Source organism: Notamacropus eugenii, chromosome 2, assembly GCF_028372415.1.
Source record: "Notamacropus eugenii isolate mMacEug1 chromosome 2, mMacEug1.pri_v2, whole genome shotgun sequence".
Lineage (NCBI taxonomy): Eukaryota > Metazoa > Chordata > Mammalia > Diprotodontia > Macropodidae > Notamacropus > Notamacropus eugenii.
In genome coordinates, this window is record NC_092873.1 from 343130140 (window position 1) to 343152933 (window position 22794).

Consider the following 22794-nt stretch of genomic DNA (forward strand, 5'->3'; position numbering starts at 1 on the left):
TGATGCTTCGGAAGCACAGGGGTTAACTCAAGCTGTTCCAGTTCCACTTATGTTCTGACCCACAATAGTCCACCCCCATCCCCAACCCCATCAATAACCTGAGCAGCCAGGTCAAAAATGTTACCCTCACCATGCAACTTCCTCCCCCTTATTCTACAGCAAAGCTGACTGTCCAGCCTCCCTTTAAAACAACAACAAAGGGCTGGCTGCTCCTGCTGCTGGCCCATCCAACTGACTAGGATCTACTCTGCTTTGAACCATCCAGTTAGATGGGGCCCACTTTGCCTATCCAGCAGCTCATGATAAAATGGCCAGTGAGACGGGAAAGGTCAGGGATACCCTATTTTACAGATGGCTAGGCAGACAATCGCATAGGACCCAGCCAGCTGTGATCAGGTCTCAGTTGTGGGGTTAATGGGCTGTAAGCCCTGGGGGTGGAGGGATAAGGGGTGGAGTTAGCTATGGGTGAGCCCCAGGAAGCTGGAGGGACCAGAAGCAACATATGCCTTCGTTAGGTCTTAGCCAGAAAGATAGGCCAGACTACAGGGTAAACCCAATGCCATTTGAATTCACCTTATCCTTAAGTGGACTGATGTGGGACCCAGCTATAGGCCTTGTAGACAAGGAGTAAATAAAGATAGATATCCTGCTTTTTAATCTCCTTTCCGGTAGCTTTTTCTTGCCTTTCTGTGAACTGCTTTTTTTTTTTTTATCATCTTGTGTGTTGATTTTACCCTGGGGGTTAGTGAAAATTATCTTTCTTAAGAAAAAATAGCTAATTAAGCAACTTATTAATTAGTATTGGAGAGATGCTAACTAGCTAATTGATATTGGGGAGTATAAAATTTTGTGAATTCTATTATTAGAAACCCCAATCCTTCAAGGTTATCCCAAAGATTACAAAGGAAGAAGTAGTGTGGAACCCTAGTCTGCCAATAGAAATAGAAATTGGGGATGGTAAATTCAGAGGCTGGGCTGTACATATATACTGACTTCTGACTCAGGAGCCAACTAGGAAATTCATCATCCTCCATCACAAACCCAAGTCACACATGGCTGAAATAGGCATGGTCCAAGTTTCCGCATGCTGAATAGTGTGATTCAAGTAGGGAAGAGTACCTGCTACATATTCAAAGTCTATATATAGAAATAAAAAATCACTTTGGTGGTTGGGCGGGAGATAGCATAAATCATTGTGAGTGGAGGAGATTGGGGAAAGACCTCCTGTAAGAGTTGGTCGTTTGAAAGAAGCTAGGGATTCTACGAGGCTGCAAGGTGGCACAATGGATAGAGCAAAGACCTAGAGTCAGGAAGACCTGAGTTCAATCTAGCCTCAAACACTTACTAGCTGTGTGACCCTGGGCAAGTCACTTAACCCTGTCTGCCTTGGTTTCTTCATCTATAGAATGAGCTGGAGAAAAAAAAGGCAAACCATTTTAGTATCCTTGCCAAGGAAAACCCCAAATGGGGTCACAAATAGTCAGACACGTACTACTGAAGAACAACAAAGAGCTTCTACAATGCAGGAACGAGGTGGAAAAGCATTCTAGGTTGGAGGGACAGCTTGTTCAAAGACACAAAGGTAAAAGATGCAATTTCATGTAAGTGGGCCATTTGGCTGGAATGTAGAAGTGTGAGGCAAAATCATGTGATTAGTCTGGAATGACAGGCTAAATTCCAAATTGTAAGGGCTTTAAATGCCAGGCAGAGGAGTATGCATTTGGAATGAATTGAGTGCCTTCTATATGTAAGAAACTTGGATGCTGTAGCAGCAAAAAGCTCCAGAAGTTTTCTAAAAGGCAGAAGTACTTGCCCCATACTTTTCTCAGACCAATTTAGGATTTAAAATTCAAAATTTATTATTATTATTATTCTAATACAATAACTTATAAGTTGATTTACCTACCTCCCCATTATAATTATTCCCATACAATACTTATATTTTTATTAGTTTATTAATCTATATTATTCCCATACAGTATTTTACATGTTCAATATCAATTGACTTCTGTCTCAATCTGTTTCTACTTTTGGTATAATGGATCACCCGGAGTTTAAGAATTCAAATAAATACTTCCTTCACTAAAATATCCCCCAAAACAGGGCACGTTTTCTTGTCTGTGCCTACTCCGTCCCTGGAGAAAGCAGAATCAAACTGAGAGTGGTTGATACAAAATATTTCCCCCCCAGCTAGTATGAAGAGATGGTATTCCCTGGCCCTAGAAATCCCTTTCTCTCTCTGCAGACTCCCCACAAAATGGGGATAAGCATAACTGAGGGACAAGTTCCTCCCTTGTTTGTATGACATAGGGTCCATTCACTGCTGGGCTGAATCAAGCAAGTTGCTTCTCAGGGTTAGTTACTCAATAAATTCAGCTGCTGTAGCTGCTGACAGCCTCTGCTTTTGACTTTGCTGGACCTCCATTGCTCTTGCCAAGAAACAGAGTCAATAAACCTCCATGTGGATGAGAGAGAACTAGGCAGGATATACTGTATATGCTCTAAGGGCTGGGTCCTCATTGGACAACCCTCCATCACACATATAAAAAGATCAACTTGCTCCTCCACATCTTTTTTTAATTCAAAACAAGAGGACTACTTCAAGCTCTCTCCCAAGAAGTGGATGGGAAAAAGGACAGCTGGCTCTATTCCTCCAGTTGGCCATGAGTACATGGCCACTTCCCCCTTTCTATGGTTGTACTTTCTTGATCTCAAGTAAACAAGTATCTAGAGACACAAGAGTCTTCAGGCAACCTTGTGAGTTGGAAAATTCTGAAGGATTATAATATCCCCCAGGACAGCAATAGCAATAGTAATGTCATCAGAACAAAAGTGGCTGGTGACAAGTGAGATTTCTGTAATAGAGAGGGACCAAGCCTGGATTTCAACAGCAGAATTGATCAGATAGCGTCCATTGGAGGTGAAATGTAAAATGGATAATTAACAGTACCATAAAAGCATTTTATGTCATGATGAAGCTTACCTATGTGCCTAGCAGAATGAGACAGTAGTCAAAACCTATTATTAAATTCTGTTCTAAGCATTCTATAATGTGTGCTGTGATTCTTTTTTATAGTTAAAATTTTCTATGTAAGAAACACATAACAGTGCCATGATTAAAATGAAGGTAAACTGAAGTACAAAGTTCAAGCATGATCAAGTTCTTAACAAAACATGAATTTGCCAATAAACAGGGTCTCAGCCTCCTCAGCTAGCTAACACCCTGAATGAGGGCTAATAGATCATTTTTACAGACAAAAGGAAGGGCATCCAAAAGTTAGAAGGCAGCATCATAGATGGGAAAAATAATATGACTGGTTACAAAGTCAGAAACATTATAGGTATGGGGAACATCGGGAATGTAAGGCTAATAACAACCTCTCCTTCCATCTTGTGACTAGGAAATTGCTGGTTGATTGAGCCCACCTGCATAATACAAGAATAACTCATGGTATATACAAAATCTATTCCTTTAATTTTTCAAGGACATCTAGAAGTAGAGGGAGAACAGATTTCCTCTCATTGGTTAAGGACAGTTGTTGATATAGAGAACAGGTTTCTCTCAATTAAAACAGACTGAACTTATAAAAGTTAACTTAGAGAAGAAAACTGGTCATGATAGGAAAGCTGTGAGAGATGATTTTTTTGATAATTTTTAAAATTTTAAATAAAATAAATAAATAAAATTTTAAATACAAAATGAGAAAAAAAATTGCCACATACACAGCAGAACATAAGGATTAATATAAACCAATAAATTTCTACTTCATGAAAACCTATATATAATAAATACTACATATGTTCTCAAAGCTGCTCAGCTTTGCTTTCTTGTTGGTCTTCTGCTGTTCTCTACTGTGCATTTTTCACTTTATTCTCCCCCACCCTACCTCCTGCCAAGGCTACAATTAAGTGTGGATATATATACATATACACAGATATCTATAAACATACACATGTAAATACACTCCTATACTTATATGTAAGACCATACTATGCTTACTTCCTCCCATCATCTGTTTCTCTGAAGGTGGATAGCATCTTCCTTCACAAGTCCAAGTCTTTACATGTTTTTATAAAGCAACCAACTCATCATTTTATACATCTCTGAGAGACTGTCTATGAAAGTATTCCCCCCCCCCATTTTCTTCATTCTTTCTATTATTGGCTACATAGATTTTATTTATACAAGAAAATCTCATTTTAAAATAATTGAAATTATCCTTTTTGTACTTCATCAATACTCTCACCTTATAATATAATTTAAGGTCTGATACTGCTGAATCTACTTCCTTCACATCTTTTTTCTTTAGTTTCTTTGAAGTTCTTGACCTTTTTGTTTCCAAAGAGAAATGATTATTAAATAACAAATTATTGGGGAGATCCAGGGTTTTTTGCCTTCCTATCTCCTCATTCTCTTCTGAGTCAAATCAGCATCTGAAGAACATTACTTTTAATGAGATTGGATTAACTTCTCACTCTTGTTCAGAACCCACCCATGCAGGAAAGCTTATTATGTTCTACTCAAAATTTGGGGGGTGGGGGAGAGATCCTTTGTGTAGATTGCCTGAGTCTGCAGGTAGTCTGGAAGACCGATCAAAGTCATATTCCCCTAGCCCCTCATTAAAACGGGACCACCTCATTATAATATTCATTTTTCTCATTAATTGCTAACCAATCAGAGTTGTTTGGTGGTGGTGGTGGTGTTGTGTTTGTCCTTCATTCTCCAAGAGGACCATGAGCATCATCAGGGAGATGATGACATGACTTGCAATAGACTTTGACTTGAGTGAGGGAGGGCTGTGCAAGGTCACCAGCTTCACTTTCTTCTCCAGAGCCATCTGGGTCCAGTGGCCAGATATTCATCAGGAGGACTGGAGATAGCAGGAACACCCACTCTTCCAAGGGCATATAAGCATTGAGTGGGTTCCGTGAGAGGTGTTTGGCATTTGAGAGTGCCACTAACACCTTTTTTTAATTATCCACTAGCATAATTAATAAAATGATTCATTACCCAGAAATTATCTTTCAAACTGTTTATACCTCATTTGAACTTTGAAACTTCTGAACCTCTGAACTTAACTTAAAGACAAAAGAATGTACCTTGAGGTAGTTATAGAAAATGCTGGTAAGTGATACAGAAAAGAATCAATTACAAAATGGAATCAGAATCAATTTGATTTTCTCAACAACTTGGTGTGGGAATGACTGGGAAGTGGCATGGACACCTAGTTCCTGGTAAAAGTCAACCAATAAACATTTATCAAGCACCTACCATGCTTTAGGCACTGTGCCAAGTGCTGGAAAAAAGGAGAAATCTCAATTAGGTGACTCAGGGACAGAATACAATGCTTCAGTGGAGAGAAAATGAGGACAATGGCCAGGTTAGATTGCAAACAGCATAGTAAGGAAAAGACCAGAAAGTGTTCCTCTTGATATTCTCAGATCTCTGTTTTTCATATAATTTTTCTGTTTCACCTAATTTTAGAAAATTATGCATTGATGTTTTGATTGCTTTTGTATCATATATATATATTGATTTGGAATGGCTGATGGCAGGTAGTTTTCAGAGAGATACCAAGCCTAGTTCATTGCAGTGGCAATATATTAGCTCAACCTAACCATGAGCAGGGAATATTGTTTCATTTTTTCAGTTCTTCTCTAATGTACATTGAAGATGTAATGAATAATCGTATCCCACACTACCTATTATGAAACCCATTATCCAGTCCCTTATAGGGAGAACTCAGGGTGCAGGTTGAGACAAATTTTTTTGGACACAGCTAATGTGGGAATTTGTTTTGCTTGACTCTATATATTTGTCACAAGAGTTTTATGTTTGTTTTTTTGATGAGAATAGAAGGAAAATATAGTTTAATTGAAAAAAATGAAAAACTATGTGGAAATTGTTGCAATTTTGTTTATACATGTCTTTTGTATGTTTAGGTAGGTTAATGCCAAATTCATTCCTGTAAATTATAATTCTCTATAAGTTTTTCTGATTTTTGTTGGTAAAAGAAAGAAATGCAGGTGATTCTTATGGGCTTAATGTATATCCTGCTACCTTAATTTTTGTTTAGTTTCTGAGACTTTTGTTGTTGTTGTTGGGGCAATCAGGGTTAAGTAACTCACCCAGGATTAAATAGCTAGTAAGGGTCTGAGGCTGGATTTGAACTCAGCTCCTTCAGACTCCAGGGCTAGTAATCTATCCACTGTTGTACCACCTCCCTGTATGCCCCTGAGACTTTCTAGATATACAGTCTTGCCACCTGTGAAGATATTTGAAATTCATTGCCAGTATCTATTCTTTCCATTTCTTATACATGGTGTGTGATGACTATCTAGAATTTCTTCAGTAATTCCTTTTCAGTCTGCATTTCTCCTGGTGTTTTTCCCCCTCTGATTCATTTACTTCATGATACATTTTACTCTGCAATTGTGCTGGAGCTCTTCTTTGGTTTACTTTTTATACAAATCATTTTTTGTAGATTTTAATTTTCTCCTGTGAATTTCTAGTCATGCTCTCTTTGGTCTTTCTATTTTTTACTTTTTGAAGAGTATTTTTGAGGAAGCTGGTTTTCTTTCAAACTTTTTCTGTGCCATCTTCCTGGAAGACCTCCAAGTCTCTGATTAGTTTGGCAGCACACAAAAGCATGTCTAGATAATTCATCTTCTTTTACTCAGAGTATGCACAGACAGTGCCTGCATAGTTCCAGTCCATATAGTAAAAACTTGGAGACAGTCTATTTCTAACCATGCATGACTGAGAGACTTGCACTAGATTATAATGAAGAGTCCCCTAATTGTGTGCTGAGCTCATTTTACTCCATACTGGATGTGATGGCCATGAGCACATTTGTTTCTTTCCCTCCTTCCTTCCCTTCTTCCTTCCTCTCCACTTTCCTGATCTTAAGCAAACAAACAATTTTCCTAAATTAGGAGTATCCAGGTGATCTTGTGAATTCCAAGAGTTCCAAAGATTCAGGGAGTCCTCCACTGTGGAAGCTTCAGTGACTTCACAGTGACAGTGACTAATAGCATTAGTGTCTGCATTGGGAGTGGAAATGCACACCCAGGCTAGAGGGAGGATAGCAGCTTCAGGAAGTGGGACTTCCTCCTGCAAGAGAGCACTGCTGGAGACACTGCCTCAAAGTGAGCTGCGTGAGGACACTGAAAGGATAAAGGGATTTCTAGTTATGGCAGAAGTTGTGAGTTAGCCCTTTGTTTTTCCATGTTCCTAGATGTGTGCCTCACAACCATTATCCTCTAAGGTAGGGCTCCTCTGCTTAGGGATACTGAGCATATTTGTGAGAGAGCAGGAATGTGTCCCACTAACTGTTCTTAATATACCATCTTAGTAAATCTCTTTGCTCATTGAATTTAATTAAATTTACCTCCTGATTGTTCAAGGGAAACAGACTGATAAAGATTTATGCTCTGTACAATAAATGCACTAAATTATTTGAGATATAACCCTTATTGGGGCACCCAGTCTCAAATGGAAGTCATTACTCCACCTCTTGCCTCTTCTTGTTACTTAAACGATGATAAAGGAGACAACAGGCAATATTATATCAATGGTTTCTGATGGGGCTTGGAAATAGTAGAATCCTTTTGAAAAGTAATATGAAATGATATGATAAAAGCTGGAGAACTGTTCATACCCTGTGATCCAATGATCTTATTCCTATGACTATATCCTTAGGATATTATTGACAAGAAGGAAAAAAAGGACCTACCAGTATATAGCCAAGAGGTTGATCAGGAAACCCCTGTTCAGTTAAGTTCCCCAGTTCACTTGAAATGAAATTAGAGGGCATGGAGCTTTGTCAGAAAGGTGTATTTCCCATGGAACCTGGTTCAAGGGTGACTATTAAATGTTTACAGCAGCCACTGACCCTGGATGATGAGGGAAGAGAAATCCTCCCCTCTCCTCCTCACTTTCTGGGGTCTCAAGGAGGAGATGGCATTGAATGTGTTCCAAAAGAAGTCCAGCTATTTCTAATTGGGTCCTCTTATAGTCTTGCAATGGGTTGCTCCTGATTCTCTTGACAATCATTTTCTCCACAGCACGCAGATATGGGGACACATAGATACCAATTAAGAGTCATCCCAAAGTGCATGTTCCAGTGTTGAGCCACAGCTGATGTCTAGCTCTATGGGAAATGCCCATTTCTGCTATGGAAGCATATTAAAAAAAAAAACAACCAACCTCTTTTTTAGTTCAACTGGAAATATTAATAAATACTATTTTCCCTAGTCTAAAAGCCTTTTCCAGATCTTCCTTTTTAGAAAAATGTAGAACAATACCTAAGGTCTTCCTTTTGTGTGGTTTAATGGTGATTATCAAATTTATTTCTGGTCTTGCTTAGATCCTTGCCTTCTGGGAATTGGTGCTAAAACCCACTTGAAGTGCAATTTCTTCTTTTCCATTCAAAGATTAAAATATTTTTTACAGGTTGTTGTTGTTCAGTCATGTCTGACTCTTTGTGACCCCATTTTCTTGGCAAAGCTACTGGAATTAGTGGTTTGCCATTTTCTTTTCCAGCTCATTTTCATAGGTGAGGAAACTTGAGGCAAACTTAAGTGACTTGTCCAGGGTCACACAGCTAGTAAGTGTGTGAGGCTGGATTTGACCTTAGGTCTTCCTGATTCCAGGCCTCATAACTGCCTTATTTATCACAGGAAGCCCTTTTAATCTTTGAGTGCAGTAATTTAGGAAGGAATTCATTAGTTTGAATATTTCTACTTAAGTGACTGTTGTTCTCGAATATTAACTTAGACTATATTTTGACATTATGACCTTTTTCTTGTCCAATATTTTTATAAATATTACCTCAAATCCTCTTAGGGAGAGAGATGTTTGAGGGCATGAGTGGATTATGCCTGTTTAGATGTTTCTTTCTCTAAACTAGAAGTAGCTTAGATTTAGGTTAGTGATAAATTAAATTAAACTGTTTCTGGAAGACTTTTGCCTAAGATGGAGGTTATAATAGTATTAATAGTTTTTTATTCTACATGATAAAAAAGTTCACACCCTGTAATTTCATGAAGTGGATTGGAGTAGGAGAGGCTCAACTTGTCAGATTGCCTGACAATCAGCTCTCCATTATATTTATAAAAATATTCCTAGCACCATTATTTGTAATAGCAAAAAGCCTGGAAACAATCTACATCCAACACTGGTTAATGACTGAGCAAACTGTAATTTATAATATCATGGCATATTTTTGTACCAGGAGATGACAAATGTTAAAAATACATGGAAATATAAGAAGACATGGCAGAAGTGGTTCAGAGTAAAGAGGCAGAACTCAGAGACATTGACTACAATTAGGTAAATAATTAGAAGCAAATCATCTGCCTCACTTTCTCAATTCAAACATATATGCACACGCAACCCCTTCCCCCCAGAATAAAATCCAGTACACTTGGTCTTTAAAGCAATGATGCCTAAAATGGGGTATATAAGATGATCCATTGGGCTATGAGAAGAAAATACTACAACTTCTATTTTTCAGTTATCTAAAAATCAATCAATAGGCCTTTCCTTGTGCCAAGTAATAGTCATACAAAGAAAAAGCAAAAAAATTTCCTGCTTTTGGGAAATCTGCATTCAAATGAGGGAAAAAAATATATGTACATGCAAGATATATATAGGCTAGATGCAAGGCAATGTCAGAAGGAAAGTCACTAGCACTTGGGATATTTGTACAAAATGGTGGCATGAGAACTGAGTCTTGAAGGAAGCCAGTGATTCTAAGAGAAGTGAGGAGGGGGAGCATTATAGGCTTGGAGGAAAGTCAGAGCAAAAGCATGGTGCTGAGGGATGGAACATCATGTGTGAGAAACACCAAGCTAGCTAGATTGTGAAGGATTTAGAGAGGAGTATTGTGGAAGATGAATGAGGAAAGGGCCAGGTTGTAAAGAACTTTAAATGTTAACCAAAGGCATTTACATTTGATCCCAAAAGTAATAGGGAGCTATTGGAGGTTATTGATATAATCAGATTTATTCTTTATCTTTAGTGGAAAAAAACTTTGGCAACTGTGTGAAGGATGGATTGGAGTGGGGAGAGACTTGGGTCTGACTGAACAACCAGAAAGCTATTGTAATAGTCTAGGTGTGAGGTGATGAAGGCATGAATCAAGGTGATGGTGATGTCACAGGAGAGAATGGAGCATAAATGAGAGATGTTATGAGGGTAGAATTGATAGAACTTGGCAAGAAATTAGATGTAGGATGTGGTGAGCAAGTGAAGAGTTGAGGATGACATGTAGATTGTGAGCTTGGGTGATTGGGAGGATGGTGGTGTCCTCAGTCGTAACAGGGAAGTTTAGAAGAGGGGAGGGTGTGAGGAGAAAGATAATGAGTTCAGTTTTGGACATATTGGATTTAAGATGTCTATAGGATGTCTAGTTTGAGACATGCAATAGGTAATTAGAGATATAATCCTGGAGGTCAGGAGAGAGGTTAGAGCTGGATAAATAGATCTGTGAATCATCTGCATAAAGATCATAATTAAATCTGTGGGAGCTGATGAGATCACCAAGCAGGACAATGTAGAGGGAGAATTAAAGAAGGCACAGGGCAGAGCTTTGTGGGTCACCTCCATTGAAGAGGTATGACATGACAGCAAAGGAGACTGAGAAGGGTTGGTTGGACAGGCAGGAGGAGAACCAGGAGAGAGCAGTGTTACCAAAAACTAGCAAGGAGAGAGAATGATTGACAGTGTCAAAGGTTGCAGAAAGGTCAAGATTTGGCCATTCAGAGATCACTGGGAACATTCCTGAAAAGAGTAGTTTCAACTGAATAATGAAGTCAAGAGCCAAACTGTAGAGAGCTTAGAAAAGATTGAGAAGCGAGGAAATGGAGGAGTCTATTGTAGATAGCCTTCTCAGGGAATTTAGCCACAAAAGGTAGGAGAGATATGGCACTATAGTTGGTGGGAATGGTTGGATTAAGTAAGTTTTTTTCCTTTTTAGCATAAGGGAAAACATGCTTGTAGGCAGTGTGGAAGCAGTTAATAAACAGGGAGAGATTGAAGATTAGAGAGAGTAAAGATTATAAAAGGGGTGATCCGCTGGAGAAAATAGGACGAAATGGGATCAGTTGTGCATGTAGAGAGGGTTAGTCTTGGCAAGGAAAACGGTCACCTCTTCATGTAAGATGGGTGAAGGAGAAAATAGTGGGAAAAGACATCTGAGTGACATGGGATAAAGAAGAGGGAAAAGAGAGAGTCCTATAAATGGCTTCATTATTTTTTTCAGTGATGTATAAAGCAATACTCAGCTAAGAAGGTGGGAGGAGGGTCAGTCATGGGAGATTTGAGGAGTGATTAAAGATATGGAAAACTGATTATGGTGACTGGGATGGTGAATCAAGTAGAGAGATGTAAAAAGACTGTGTGATTCCAATGAAGGCCCAATCGAGATGAGGCAACATAAATTATGGATCCAGTCAGCCCAGTTTAACAATTTTCTCCAAGTCCATTCATGTGAATAGGAGTGAGGCCATAAATGTTTGGAATAATTCAAGTTAGAGTGTGGCCTGATCAGCTATAGGATAAAGGGGCAAGGGACTTGAGTAGAGGACAGTGTAGAGCTGAAGTTGTCTATTAAGAAGTTAAGATAGCAGAGAGTGTAGCCAGAGCAGGAAGGTGGGGAGCGATGATGGCTTGAGAAAGAACTGAGGGTTGGAGGAATGATGGTTAGGACAATAAACAGGATTAAAAGTTATAAGGTAGAAAGTGAGAAAAATATAATACAATGATGGGATAAAGGAATTTCAGAGTTCATGAACATGGAAATGTAACCCTAGTGGGCAATGGCAAGATTCCTGTGTGAAGATGAGGTGGGAGTGGAGGAGCAGGTCATAAGAGATGAGGTAATTGAGAAGCTGGAAAGTTAAGGTGTTTGAGAAAATTAGTATGAATATGTTGAAATCCTATAGCATGACAACAGAAGAGAGGGAGACTGTAAGCCAAGCATTAAATTCATTAGGGGAAAAAGGGAAAATGTCCTGTGAGCAGGAGATAACAGATACCCAGATCTGAATCAGGTGATAAATTGGAAAGTGTAAGCCTCAAAGGAGAGAAAGTTGCTAGAGGGAAAGTCTGGAAGACTTTTGGGACATGCTGTTTTTTTAAAATGAATTCCTACTATCTTTTGTATCACCTACATTTTTTAAAATCTTTTACTTTATTAGGAGCTATGAGAAACAAATAAGTTAAAAATTTTTAGAAAGGCTATTTGGATCTTATGCGCAGATATGTTACACAGAAAAGAGTAATTCTCACAACTTGATGCAAAAGACCTTTCTCTATGAGAACAATCCTAATAGGACAAATTAGAAGGTAACAGGAGATGTGAGTTTCCAAACATCTATCCAATCAGATTTTTCACTGTAACTTCCTCCTCGCTACTGGCTAGAAAATCATTCCATATAATAAAGAATAAAAAAGAGGAAGAAAAAAAATTCTGTAAAATTAGTTACAATATTAAAAAACAACAACAACACGAAAACCTATGATCCCCTACCTCTGCAAAGAAGCAGGGGAAAGTACTGTCTCATATTGCACAAAGGCAGTTAGGTAAGACAGTTGATAGAGCTCTGAGCCTTCCTCAGACACTTTCTAGTTGTGTGACCTTGGACAAATCACTTAGCCACTGTTTGCCTCAGTTTCCCCATCTGCAAAATGGGCATGATGATTATAGCACCTACCTCCCAGAGTTGTTGTGAGGACCAAATGAGGTAACATTTGTGAAGTGCTTAGCACAGTACCTGACATATAGTAGGTACTTAATAAACACTTGTTTCCTTTTTAATTTGTGGTCATTATAATTTCACACTTATTTTGTTCTTTCCATTTACATTGTGGTATGTATATGTATATGTGTTTTCCTGGTTCTACTTACTTTGCATCAGTTCATATAAATCTTCCCATGCTGTGCCCATCATATTTATAATTTCTTACAGTACACTAATATTTCATTATATTCATGAGTATCATACTTTTACGAAGCCATTTTCTAATTGATGGACATCTACTTTGTTTCCAGTGCTTTGCTACACAAAAATACTACTATAAACATTTTTGTGTATGGAGGCTTTTCGTGATGACATTGATATAATTTAACACCACCGCATAACAGTGGATTCTCAGGGTCAGAGAGTATAGATGTTTTAGTCACTTTCTTCCCATATCCATATTGCTTTTAAAAAGGTTTGAACCAATTCATGGATCTAACAACAAGGTATTGGTGGGAGAAGGATACAGTGAAAAATGTTGGTGATTGGACAGATGTGTGGAAACTCTGATATTCTACATCTTATCTTTGAATTTGTCCTGTATTTCCACAACTCCCCCAATATTGATCATTCTCATCTTTTGCTGTCTTTGCCAGTTTGCTAGATGAGATTAAGTACAGTGCCTTGCTTATACTTAGTGCTTAATAAATGTTTATTAATTAAGAGGTAAAACCTAAAGTTGTTTTGATTTGTACTTCTATAATTATTAATGATGTGAAGCTATTTATAGTTGTTAATAGATCATAATTCTTTTGAGAACTTTTTTATATCCTTTGGTTATTTATTGGGAAATAGCTTTTGGTCTCATATTTCTATTAGTTGTCTGTATATCTCAGATATCAGATATTTATCAGATATATTTGATAAAAAATTTTTTTTAGTCTACCATTTCCCTTCTTACACTTTACTTCCTTCCATGCTTTACTAGGATTTTGTTGAATTTTTAAAATTAATATTCATTAAAGATATCAATTTATAATTCTGTTTCTTTGTTTTATTATTCTCCAATTTAAGTAGTAGGTCTGTATTTGTCCTAGAAAATCAATCTGGTAGAGTACTATCTTGGTCAATTTTTAAGAATTTTTTTATGCTACAGATATTAACTGTCCTTTAAAAATTTGATAAAATTTTCCTGCAAAACCATTTAGATCGGTGGGGTTTTTTTACCTTTGATAACTCCTTACAGCTAAATTTCTATTTGGTCTACTACAATTTGTATATTTTATATCTTTATAGATGATCTTCTATTTTCATATATCAATTTTATTGGCATGAAACTGTGTGTAGTAAATTTTAGTAATTCTTTTTTACTTGTTTGTTGTGACATCACCTTGTTCATTTTTAAAATTTTTGTTAATTCTTCTCGTGTTTCAATCAACATATAGATCAAATTTTCTCATTTTTTCCCCTAAAGAATCAGCTTTTATTTCTATCAGTTCTATCAGTTTATCAGTTCTGAGAGTCAATTTGGTCTAGTGGATAAAGAGCAGGCCTCAGAACCAGGATGATCTGTGTTTGAGTCCCACCCTTGACACATACTGGCTTCATGATCCTAGGCAAGTCACTTAACCTCTTAGTTCTGTAGGTAACTTTCTATGACTGTAGGTTGCAAAGAATATGCTGATGTGTTGGTGCAAGGATTTCCTCATCCAGGAGTTTCCTATACTAGTAAAATCACAGGTTCAGTCTATGCTTATCAGTTCTACATATTATTTTCAGTAGGCAATTAATCTATTTCTCCTTTAATTTTCAAGATTTTCCTCTTTTGTAATGTTTTGGGTTTGTTTCTTGGCTTTCTAATTTTTTAAACGACATATTCAGTCCAATATTACCTTCTCTTCTACTATTTTGCTAATTATGTTTTTAGGGATGTAATTTTTCCTATGAAAACTGTTTTAATCACATCCCACATATTTTGGTTTGTTGTTTCATCATTATCCAAAAAGCTGTAGCATGCACAGTGGCTGAACCCTGGTAAAACTGTATGGCAGATGGACTAAACCAGGCTGAGGGTAACCAAGGGGTCTCAAACCTGCTGGTGATTTAGGAGGGTGACTACTCCAAGCATGTAAAGTCTTCCCCTGATGGAATGAGTGAATGAGAACAATTTGTTCCACTGACCATGAAGGCAGCTGAAGTAGGCGCTGTGGAGCACTTAGAGCTTGGTCAGGCATCAAAGAGTCCAAGATCATCTGCTGCATCATGAGCCAGCACCAACCAACTTTTGCCTTGCCACAGAATACCTATGACTCATGAAGAGAGAGTAAGGCTGATGACTGTGCAACTCTGCCTCATTTAAACCCAATTCACTTGAAAGTCAAGATATCACCCTGTAATGTTACTAGTCCTCTTTGAAAGGGAAGGGATGAACAGTTGTAATTATTCTACATTAGTTGTATAATTCTTCTCTTGGGTTTTTTGGAGTTAATGGGGGTTGGGGAAAGTGTCTAGTGTGAAATCTTATTGGTCAATCCACCTGCAAGTCTGGCTTTAATAATACCTATTTAATATATGAATCAAAACTGGTACCCTCTCTTGATCTATATGTAAGATGGTCCTATTGTGTCATATACAGTACACAAGGTATCCTGAAGGAACAGAAGGAGTTCTACAACATGGAGGGGTTGACTGTAAGACCTACTCATTCATTGATCTTCAGCATATTACACATGTGCCCAGGTAAATAGGTTTAAAGATTATATTACCTAGTTTCAACAAAACTAACCTGCACAAAATGGAACAGTGATTTTAAAAGATTCCTGCACAGAAATTATGGCTTGAAGATAATACTAACAATGTACCTACAACAAGAAAATGGAAGAGTTGTTGCTTCAGTGAACTCTTCTACCACATCATGAGGTTAAAAAAACCAGTAACAAACCAGTTACCATCCAATCCAATCTGACGAAAAGTACATTAAAAAAATTTTTTTAAATGATCAAGATTATCTGAAGCATGTAAACTGTGTGTAGATTTTGATCCAGCTGTACTACTACAAAGCATATGGGCCACCAAAGAGATCAGAGGAAAAGGAAGAGGCACATGTGCAGCAAAATATTTATAGCAGCTCTTCATAGTAGCAAAAAACTGGAGCCTCAGGGGATAGCCACCTTTTGGAAACTAGGTAAACAGATTATGGTTTAGGAATGTAATTGCATCATAAGGGAAGACCAAATGGATGGTCTCAGTGGGAAGGGAGCCAGGATGGAATGAATACAACCAGGATAATAATCTGTGCAGTGATAACATTAGAAAGAAAACCAACTGGAATACTACTGTGCTATACAAAATGATGAGCTAGCTGATTTTAGAAAAACATAGAAAGATTTGTATGAAATAGTAATGAAGAGTGAAATGAGCAGAAGAACCAAGAGAACATCATATACAGTAACATCAATATCATTCAAAGAACAACTGTGAACAAGGAAGTTATTTTGAGTGTTATAAATATGCAAATCAACTACAAAGGAAGATGCTGTCCACCTCCTGAGAAAAAACTGATAAATAGAAGTATGTTTAGTATGGTTTTACATATATACATATATGTGTGTGTATATGTATATGTCAAATACTGGCCTTCTCTGGTGTGGGGTAGGGAGAGAAGGAGGAAAGACAGTTCAGAATTTAAAATGTCACATGAAATTAATTTCATTAAATTTTAAAAACAGAAAAATAACTTTGAAAGACTTTAGAACACTGAGCAATACAACAACCAACCACACCTACAGAGTACCAATAACCAAACATACTTTCTATCTCCTGATACGGGAGGTGATGAATTCAAGAGACAGAGTGAGATATGCATTGTTGGACATAGCCAAATTGGAATTTGCTTTGCTTGACTCTGCATATTTATTTTAAGGATTTATTTTTCTTTTTTGTTGTTTAATTGAGGAGAGGAGAGAAATGCTTGTTAATTTTTAAAAGATTATTTGAAGGATGATTTTGTATCTACTGTCGTTAACCATAAATCTTGCTCTGAGTATATACTGTATCTTGAGATGTTATCCAATGATACTATAAAGCCATTAGAGATATTTAAAAATCAGAATTTTTTGCTGAAAGCAATGTAAACATGTCACCTATAAAAACTCTTACATTTGTACGCTTAAAAACCTTGGCTACAGAATTTTACTTATCTAAAAACTTTCTAAAGGGAGTTTTGAGAGTGTTGAACCTTTTCTGGTAATGATGTAAAAAATGTAACCCCTTTCAACTCCTTTACAAAGGACAACATTGAAATCAATGAAAGCTAACTAGCAGAATTTCGACATAAACCTTTGATTAATTGGTGGGTGGAATTGAAAAAATGAGAATCATGATTTAGTGATGAACAATGCATTCCTTCCATTTGGGTCGTATCTTTTTTCAGTCATTACAGTCATCAAAACTATTGAAATAGTGAACTCAGAACCAGACATTTGACTCCCATGTCACAGTGTTAAGACATTTTTTAAAAGGATGAAACATATCATATTGCTCTCACTAAAAAAAAAATTTTTTTTCAGGGAGAGCACAAATGCATTTTATTCCATTAATAAAATTATTTTTTAAAATGTTGTTTATTTCATTTTTATCTCATCTTTTCAAGTTATTTTGTGGGTATGTTTTATAATAGAATATATATTACAGTAGCACATGAATATAGTATATTAATAAGTAACTCTACATATATTGTAGATGCATGCTTAAAAATGTTTTACTGACAGCTGCCTGGATGAAAGGGTTATTGTCAGAAAACAAAGATTGCATTGTTGGAGTTTGTCTCCAGGAGCTGGAGCAGGTTGAGACCGGTGGTGCAATGAGCCTGTGAATCTGTCCTTCAGAAACCAGATCCTTCTCCTTAACAACAAAGGCAATGCCCTCTGGGAAGGACTAGGGAAGAATGTTTTAACTGACTCAGAGATAGGGCTGAAAGGAAAAGAAATGATTTGTTAAAGGTGGGGGAGGGGGACAGCGTTTCGAACTCATTAGACTTGGCCAGCAGGCATTTCACTTAAACTCAGGTAAGACAGAAGTTGCACTCGCTTTTCACTGCCAGCTCTGCTTCTAAGCAAATGTAAACCTCAGAACAAATACCTCTGGAAAGCTTAACCCCCAGGGGAAGCTGGCGCTGCCAGGGAGAAGTCTGTCCATGTCCCTTGACTTGGATTTCATCCTGTGCCTGGTACTAGGAACTGCCAACTTGGCCTTCAGGTCCCACTGCCAATTGTCACTTCTGTCATCTTATTTCTCACATTTCTTATTCCTCTCTGTAATCCCCGCTACAAAGAGATAATCCTGCTCCTCACACCCCACATTCAGAGGCCCTAAGACTTTCTTCCACAAGTGTTAACATGCAATAGCCTTTGATTGGAGCAGTTTCTTCCCTCTATTCCATACAGCCAGTCTCTCCCACTTTGGCTCAAAATCTATTTCCCTTCGGAAACCTTCCCTGGATTCTAAGCATTGCTCCAACCTACCAGATTAGGTTTATTTCACATTGGTCCCCTTCCTTTAGAGTCCAGTCAAACTGGACTTTTAGCTATCATCCTATCTTAGCTGACTACCTTCCATCTCCATGGACTCATGTAGCCAACTCCCCAGTCTATTTAGCCTACAGTCCCTTCTCTTCTCTGCAGGTTAATAGCCTTCCTTCAAGGCTCTGCGCCATGAATTCTTCCCTGATTCTCTCAACGAAAATTTCTTCCCTTCTCAAATTTACCTTGAGCACTTTGTTGTTTAATTGGGGAGAGGAGAGAAATGCTTGTTAACTAATTTTTAAAAGATTATTTGAAGTATGATTTTGTATCTACTATCATTAAGCATTAATCTTGCTTTGAGTGTATATTGTATCTTGAGATGTATCTTTACCTGCATGACATTCTACTCCATGTTATATTTACTCAAAAATGTATGTGAGCACACCAATACCCTCTTCCCCACCATTCCTCTTTTAGAAATATTAAATCATTTTTTTCAGGCTTCAGACTAGGCTACTGAGGGAAAAAAAATATTCCTAACATTAGAGGGGGGAGGAGGAGGGAGTGTATTGCATTCCCCCTTTGCCCAAACAGACTGTAAGCCCAAGAACAGGGATTTCAATTTTTCATCTTTGAGTCTCTAACATAGAATATGTACCTGGGCACACTTAACCCATGCCTTGTACATGCTTATGATCCCAAGGATACAAAGAGGAAAATAAACACTGAGTTGAACTAAATTCAATTCCCCTACCACCTCTCAAGGAACAACAGGGTCCTGGATAGAGTGGACTTGGAGTCTTTTGGGTTACTTAGTGTGACCCTGACAAGTCATCATTAATCTCTCTCTGCCTTATCTATCTCACTGGATTGTGGCGATCAGATAATATATGTAAATGATAATATATATAAAGTGCTTTGCAAAGTTAAAGCCTATGCAAATATCACTTATTATTTAGTACCGAGGTCTAGTTGTCATATTTGTTGCTTGGTGCAGTTGGGGTATTGAATGAGGTTCTGAATATGAATTAAATCATTTTTTGTTATCACCTCTTATTAATTTGTATGTATTACACTTCTTTCTTTCTTAGGGAACTGTTGGTTCCCTAAGGGTAGAGGTTATTCTATAACAGGGAGTTCTTCCCACTACAGATTTCAGAGCGGGCCATGAATTTAAATGGGGGAAAAACCCCACATCTTTATTTTCACTAAACTCTAACTGAAATTTTAGCATTTTCTTCAATTATGAATGTAGACAACAAACCATAGTAGTATGAGATTTCATAAGATTGTCAAAGGGCTCATGAACCACAAAGGCTTAAGAACTTCTGCTCTCTAACAACAACCTGTTTGTGAACAATTAGTGCACTGGTGAAGGGAGGGGAGAAGCTAAAATGGTAACACCTGAATCTTGTCTCTGGAGCTCAAACCGTCCTACCTTAAGAAGTGCTTAGGGAGGGAAGTGAAAGAATGCATTAGTCAGCAATAGCATATGAATGAAGTTGAAGAACTAGAGACCACAAGCCAGAGATAAGAATGGACACACAGAAATCCCTACAAGGAAGTGATAGAGATGCTGAAGACAGAAATAATTCAGGCTTTAGAAACCAAGGGTACCCCAGTATTATCTAGTTCCTTCTTTTGTTGTCTTTAGAGATAGAGTGGGCAAATTGGCTGGGATGGAAGAACTAGTAAATATCAGGGAATAATTAAATTATGAGTGTGGAATATGCTATGCCTTTTATAAATATATATTTAAAATTCTTTCAGTGTTTTAGTGTAAAATCCTAAGTTTCAGTTGAATGAAAGATCTAATCAGGCTTATTTTTTATAAGACAGCCGAGTTCTGGGAGCAACTGAGATTCCCAGGAAACCAGCATTGGAGGGAAAAGAGCTTTGTTAAACAAAAAGAGGTAGACCTTGGTCTTCAGTTACACCTAGCAATAGAACTTGGTATTCTATAAAGATAACATCCTCAAGGGGATACCTCCCAACATTAACATTTCAAAGCACTAAAACTGAACTTTATAAATCTAGTTTTACCTCACTGTGGAATTTGCCTTTGTCTCAAAATTACTATAAAATTGTAAGGGTGGTGGCAAAGAGATTTTCTAAGGCAGGGAGAAACTCTTTCCCTATCTTTCACCCCCACCCTCCATCTCTCAAAGGCAAGGATTCTTAACCTGAGGTCTACGAACTTGCTTGTTGTCTAAAAATGTTATAACTGTATTCCAATTTAAATGGTTTCCTTTGTAATCCTATGCATTTTGTTTTATGCATTTAAAAGCATTATTCTTAGAAAGGGCTCATAGGTTTCACCAGACTGCCAAAAGGGTCCATGATACCAAAAAGAAAAAGAAAAAAAGTTAAGAGTGCCAGCTCTACACAGACTTATGCTTGGAATTTAAGAAATAAATTTGCTTCTGACAGATATGCCAAAATCAGACTACTGAGATTTTCTTTCACATGGAAGAAATTCAGCATGTTCAGCCTAGCGAAGACTGGTAAGGGGGAAGGGGTGGTTAACAGTTGTCTTCAAGTATTTGCTGGGTTGTCAGGTGTAAGAGGGTTTAGATTTATTTTCTTTAGCCTCAGGGGGAAGAACCAGGAAAAAATGGGAGGAAATAGCAAAAAGAAAAAGAGAGAAGAAAAAGTAGAACCGGCTGCTTCAGGGAATGGTGAATTCCTCTATCCTGGAAAGTCTTCAAAAGCCTTATCAGGTATGTTATATCTATGTGTAAGTCAACGCTGTTGAGGTTCCTTAGGTCTCTTGGATAATTATGATTCTGTGACTCAGTTCCAAAGTTTTTTCTGCTATCTTCAAAGCAATACCTCCAATCAGTATGTATTAAGGGGAATTATCCCACTCCAAACCTTGTGAGAGGTTCAGCTTGCAGTTCCTGCCTCCCTGATTAAGAGAGTCTGGGGATTTGGATAAAGATTCAATAAACATTGGTTAAGCACACAGAGATCCCAATGCACTGGGCTAAATGCTGAATGGGTTGCAAAGAAATGGGGCCCCTCCATCAAGGAACCTGATGTCTTGAAGGCTGTAGGAAGCAAGGACCCTCACCCGCAATCTAAATTTCTTTTCTCTTTCTCTACTTCCAGGGTATAGATATTTATTGTTCCCTAAAAAGTGAGGGGAAGAATGAGGGAGGCTATGTTCTATGGCATCTGTCCAGAGCTTCAGGGCACAATGTCCTGGAAAGTCCTGTGAGTTTTGGGGGGTTGGGAGGGGGGAAGGGGACACAGAAAAAGGCAGGGAATCAGGAAGCACTCTAGAACACTGGGGTGTTTTTCAGTCTCTTCTTGAGCAAGTCAGGGCAGCTCTGACTTCCTACCTTCTGATGCTGCCTGCCCCTAGCCTTGGGACACGTTGCCCCCCGGACCTCTATAGTCAATCCTCTTCAGGCCTGGTTTTCACCTGCTAAAGATTCTGGGAGCCACGTTGGAGAGACAGAATTTGGGGAAGAGTTCGATGAATGGGCACCACCTGCACTGGAGTAGGGAGAAGAGAAGAGACTGAGGTCTAGGGGGTCCCCAGAGAAGTCAGGTTAGTACCTGGTGGAAGGATGCTGGGAGAAACTCCAGGTTGCAGTTTTGCACTCCTGGGTTCAGCGACTCCCTTTCTGGGTCTCCTTACCTGGTATCTTGCTGGGGGCTGTTGGTCAAAAGGTTGGCTGAATAGTAAAAGGCGAACAGCAGCCCAGAAGAGGCGGCTGAGAACAGGAGCAGCCAGAGAAACATCCCGCTTGGAATACGCATCCCGCCGAGCAGGGGTAGGTTCATCAAGCCGCCTTCTTGCGTCGAGGGAGTTCTCCTGGAGTTGGCCCCAGGATCAAGGAGCAACCAGCAAGAGATGGGTAGGGAGAGAGAGGAGTTCCCGTGCTGACCTCTACTCCCCGCCCTCTGTTTGCTCTCTCGTTCTCCCCTCCTCTCCCCATTTTCTTTTTCCCTCCCTCCTCTCCTGGGAATTTAGACCGGAGGCTCAGCAGACTTTTTCGGGAAAGGGATGAGAGGAGCAGTTAAGTCTGAAGGCGTTCGCCCCTTTTCCCCATGCACCCAAAACCTCTGGGTCTTCATCCCATCGCTTAGTCTTGTGAGTCCGCGGGCCAAGAGAGGAGGAGGAGGAGGGAGTTATTGGAGCCGCTGCTGGGGGCACGGGAAGTAGGCGCTTCAAGCTTATGGAACAAGGGGCCCAAGTCTGAGCGAATTGTAGCCACTGGAGCCGACTCACTCTACCCACTGCCTGCCTCTCCTTTGCTGCTGATGTGCTCCTTATGCGTGCCTTCTCCAGTAGAGTTCCCAGTAAATCCCTGTGTAACTCTCCACTCTGCCCTCCCCCATACAGTCTGTCTTTACCCCACTCCCCAAGATTTCAGAACAAGGGTGATTCCGAGGTCCTAGGGGCCCTCCTGGACACAATTTATTCTGCTCTACTTGTGAGAAGTTGGAAATTGTTGAGAGAGGGGCTTTTGAGAAGCGTCAGATGTACTCGGACGGGCTTTCAGGGCCATGAAGT

At 38.7% G+C, this 22794-nt stretch overlaps 1 protein-coding gene across 1 annotated transcript in view; it reads right to left on the reverse strand.

The window, feature by feature from the left end:
* The window catches only part of ST6GALNAC2 (ST6 N-acetylgalactosaminide alpha-2,6-sialyltransferase 2), a 40954-nt gene extending 18810 nt beyond the window's left edge, over window positions 1-22144 (reverse strand). Inside the window, exon 1 of the mRNA XM_072645817.1 lies at window positions 21916-22144. Within this exon, the coding sequence (XP_072501918.1) occupies window positions 21916-22061 (146 nt within the window). The 5' untranslated portion in view covers window positions 22062-22144. The remainder of the gene's footprint in view (window positions 1-21915) is intronic.
* Between the last annotated feature and the right edge of the window lie 650 nt (window positions 22145-22794).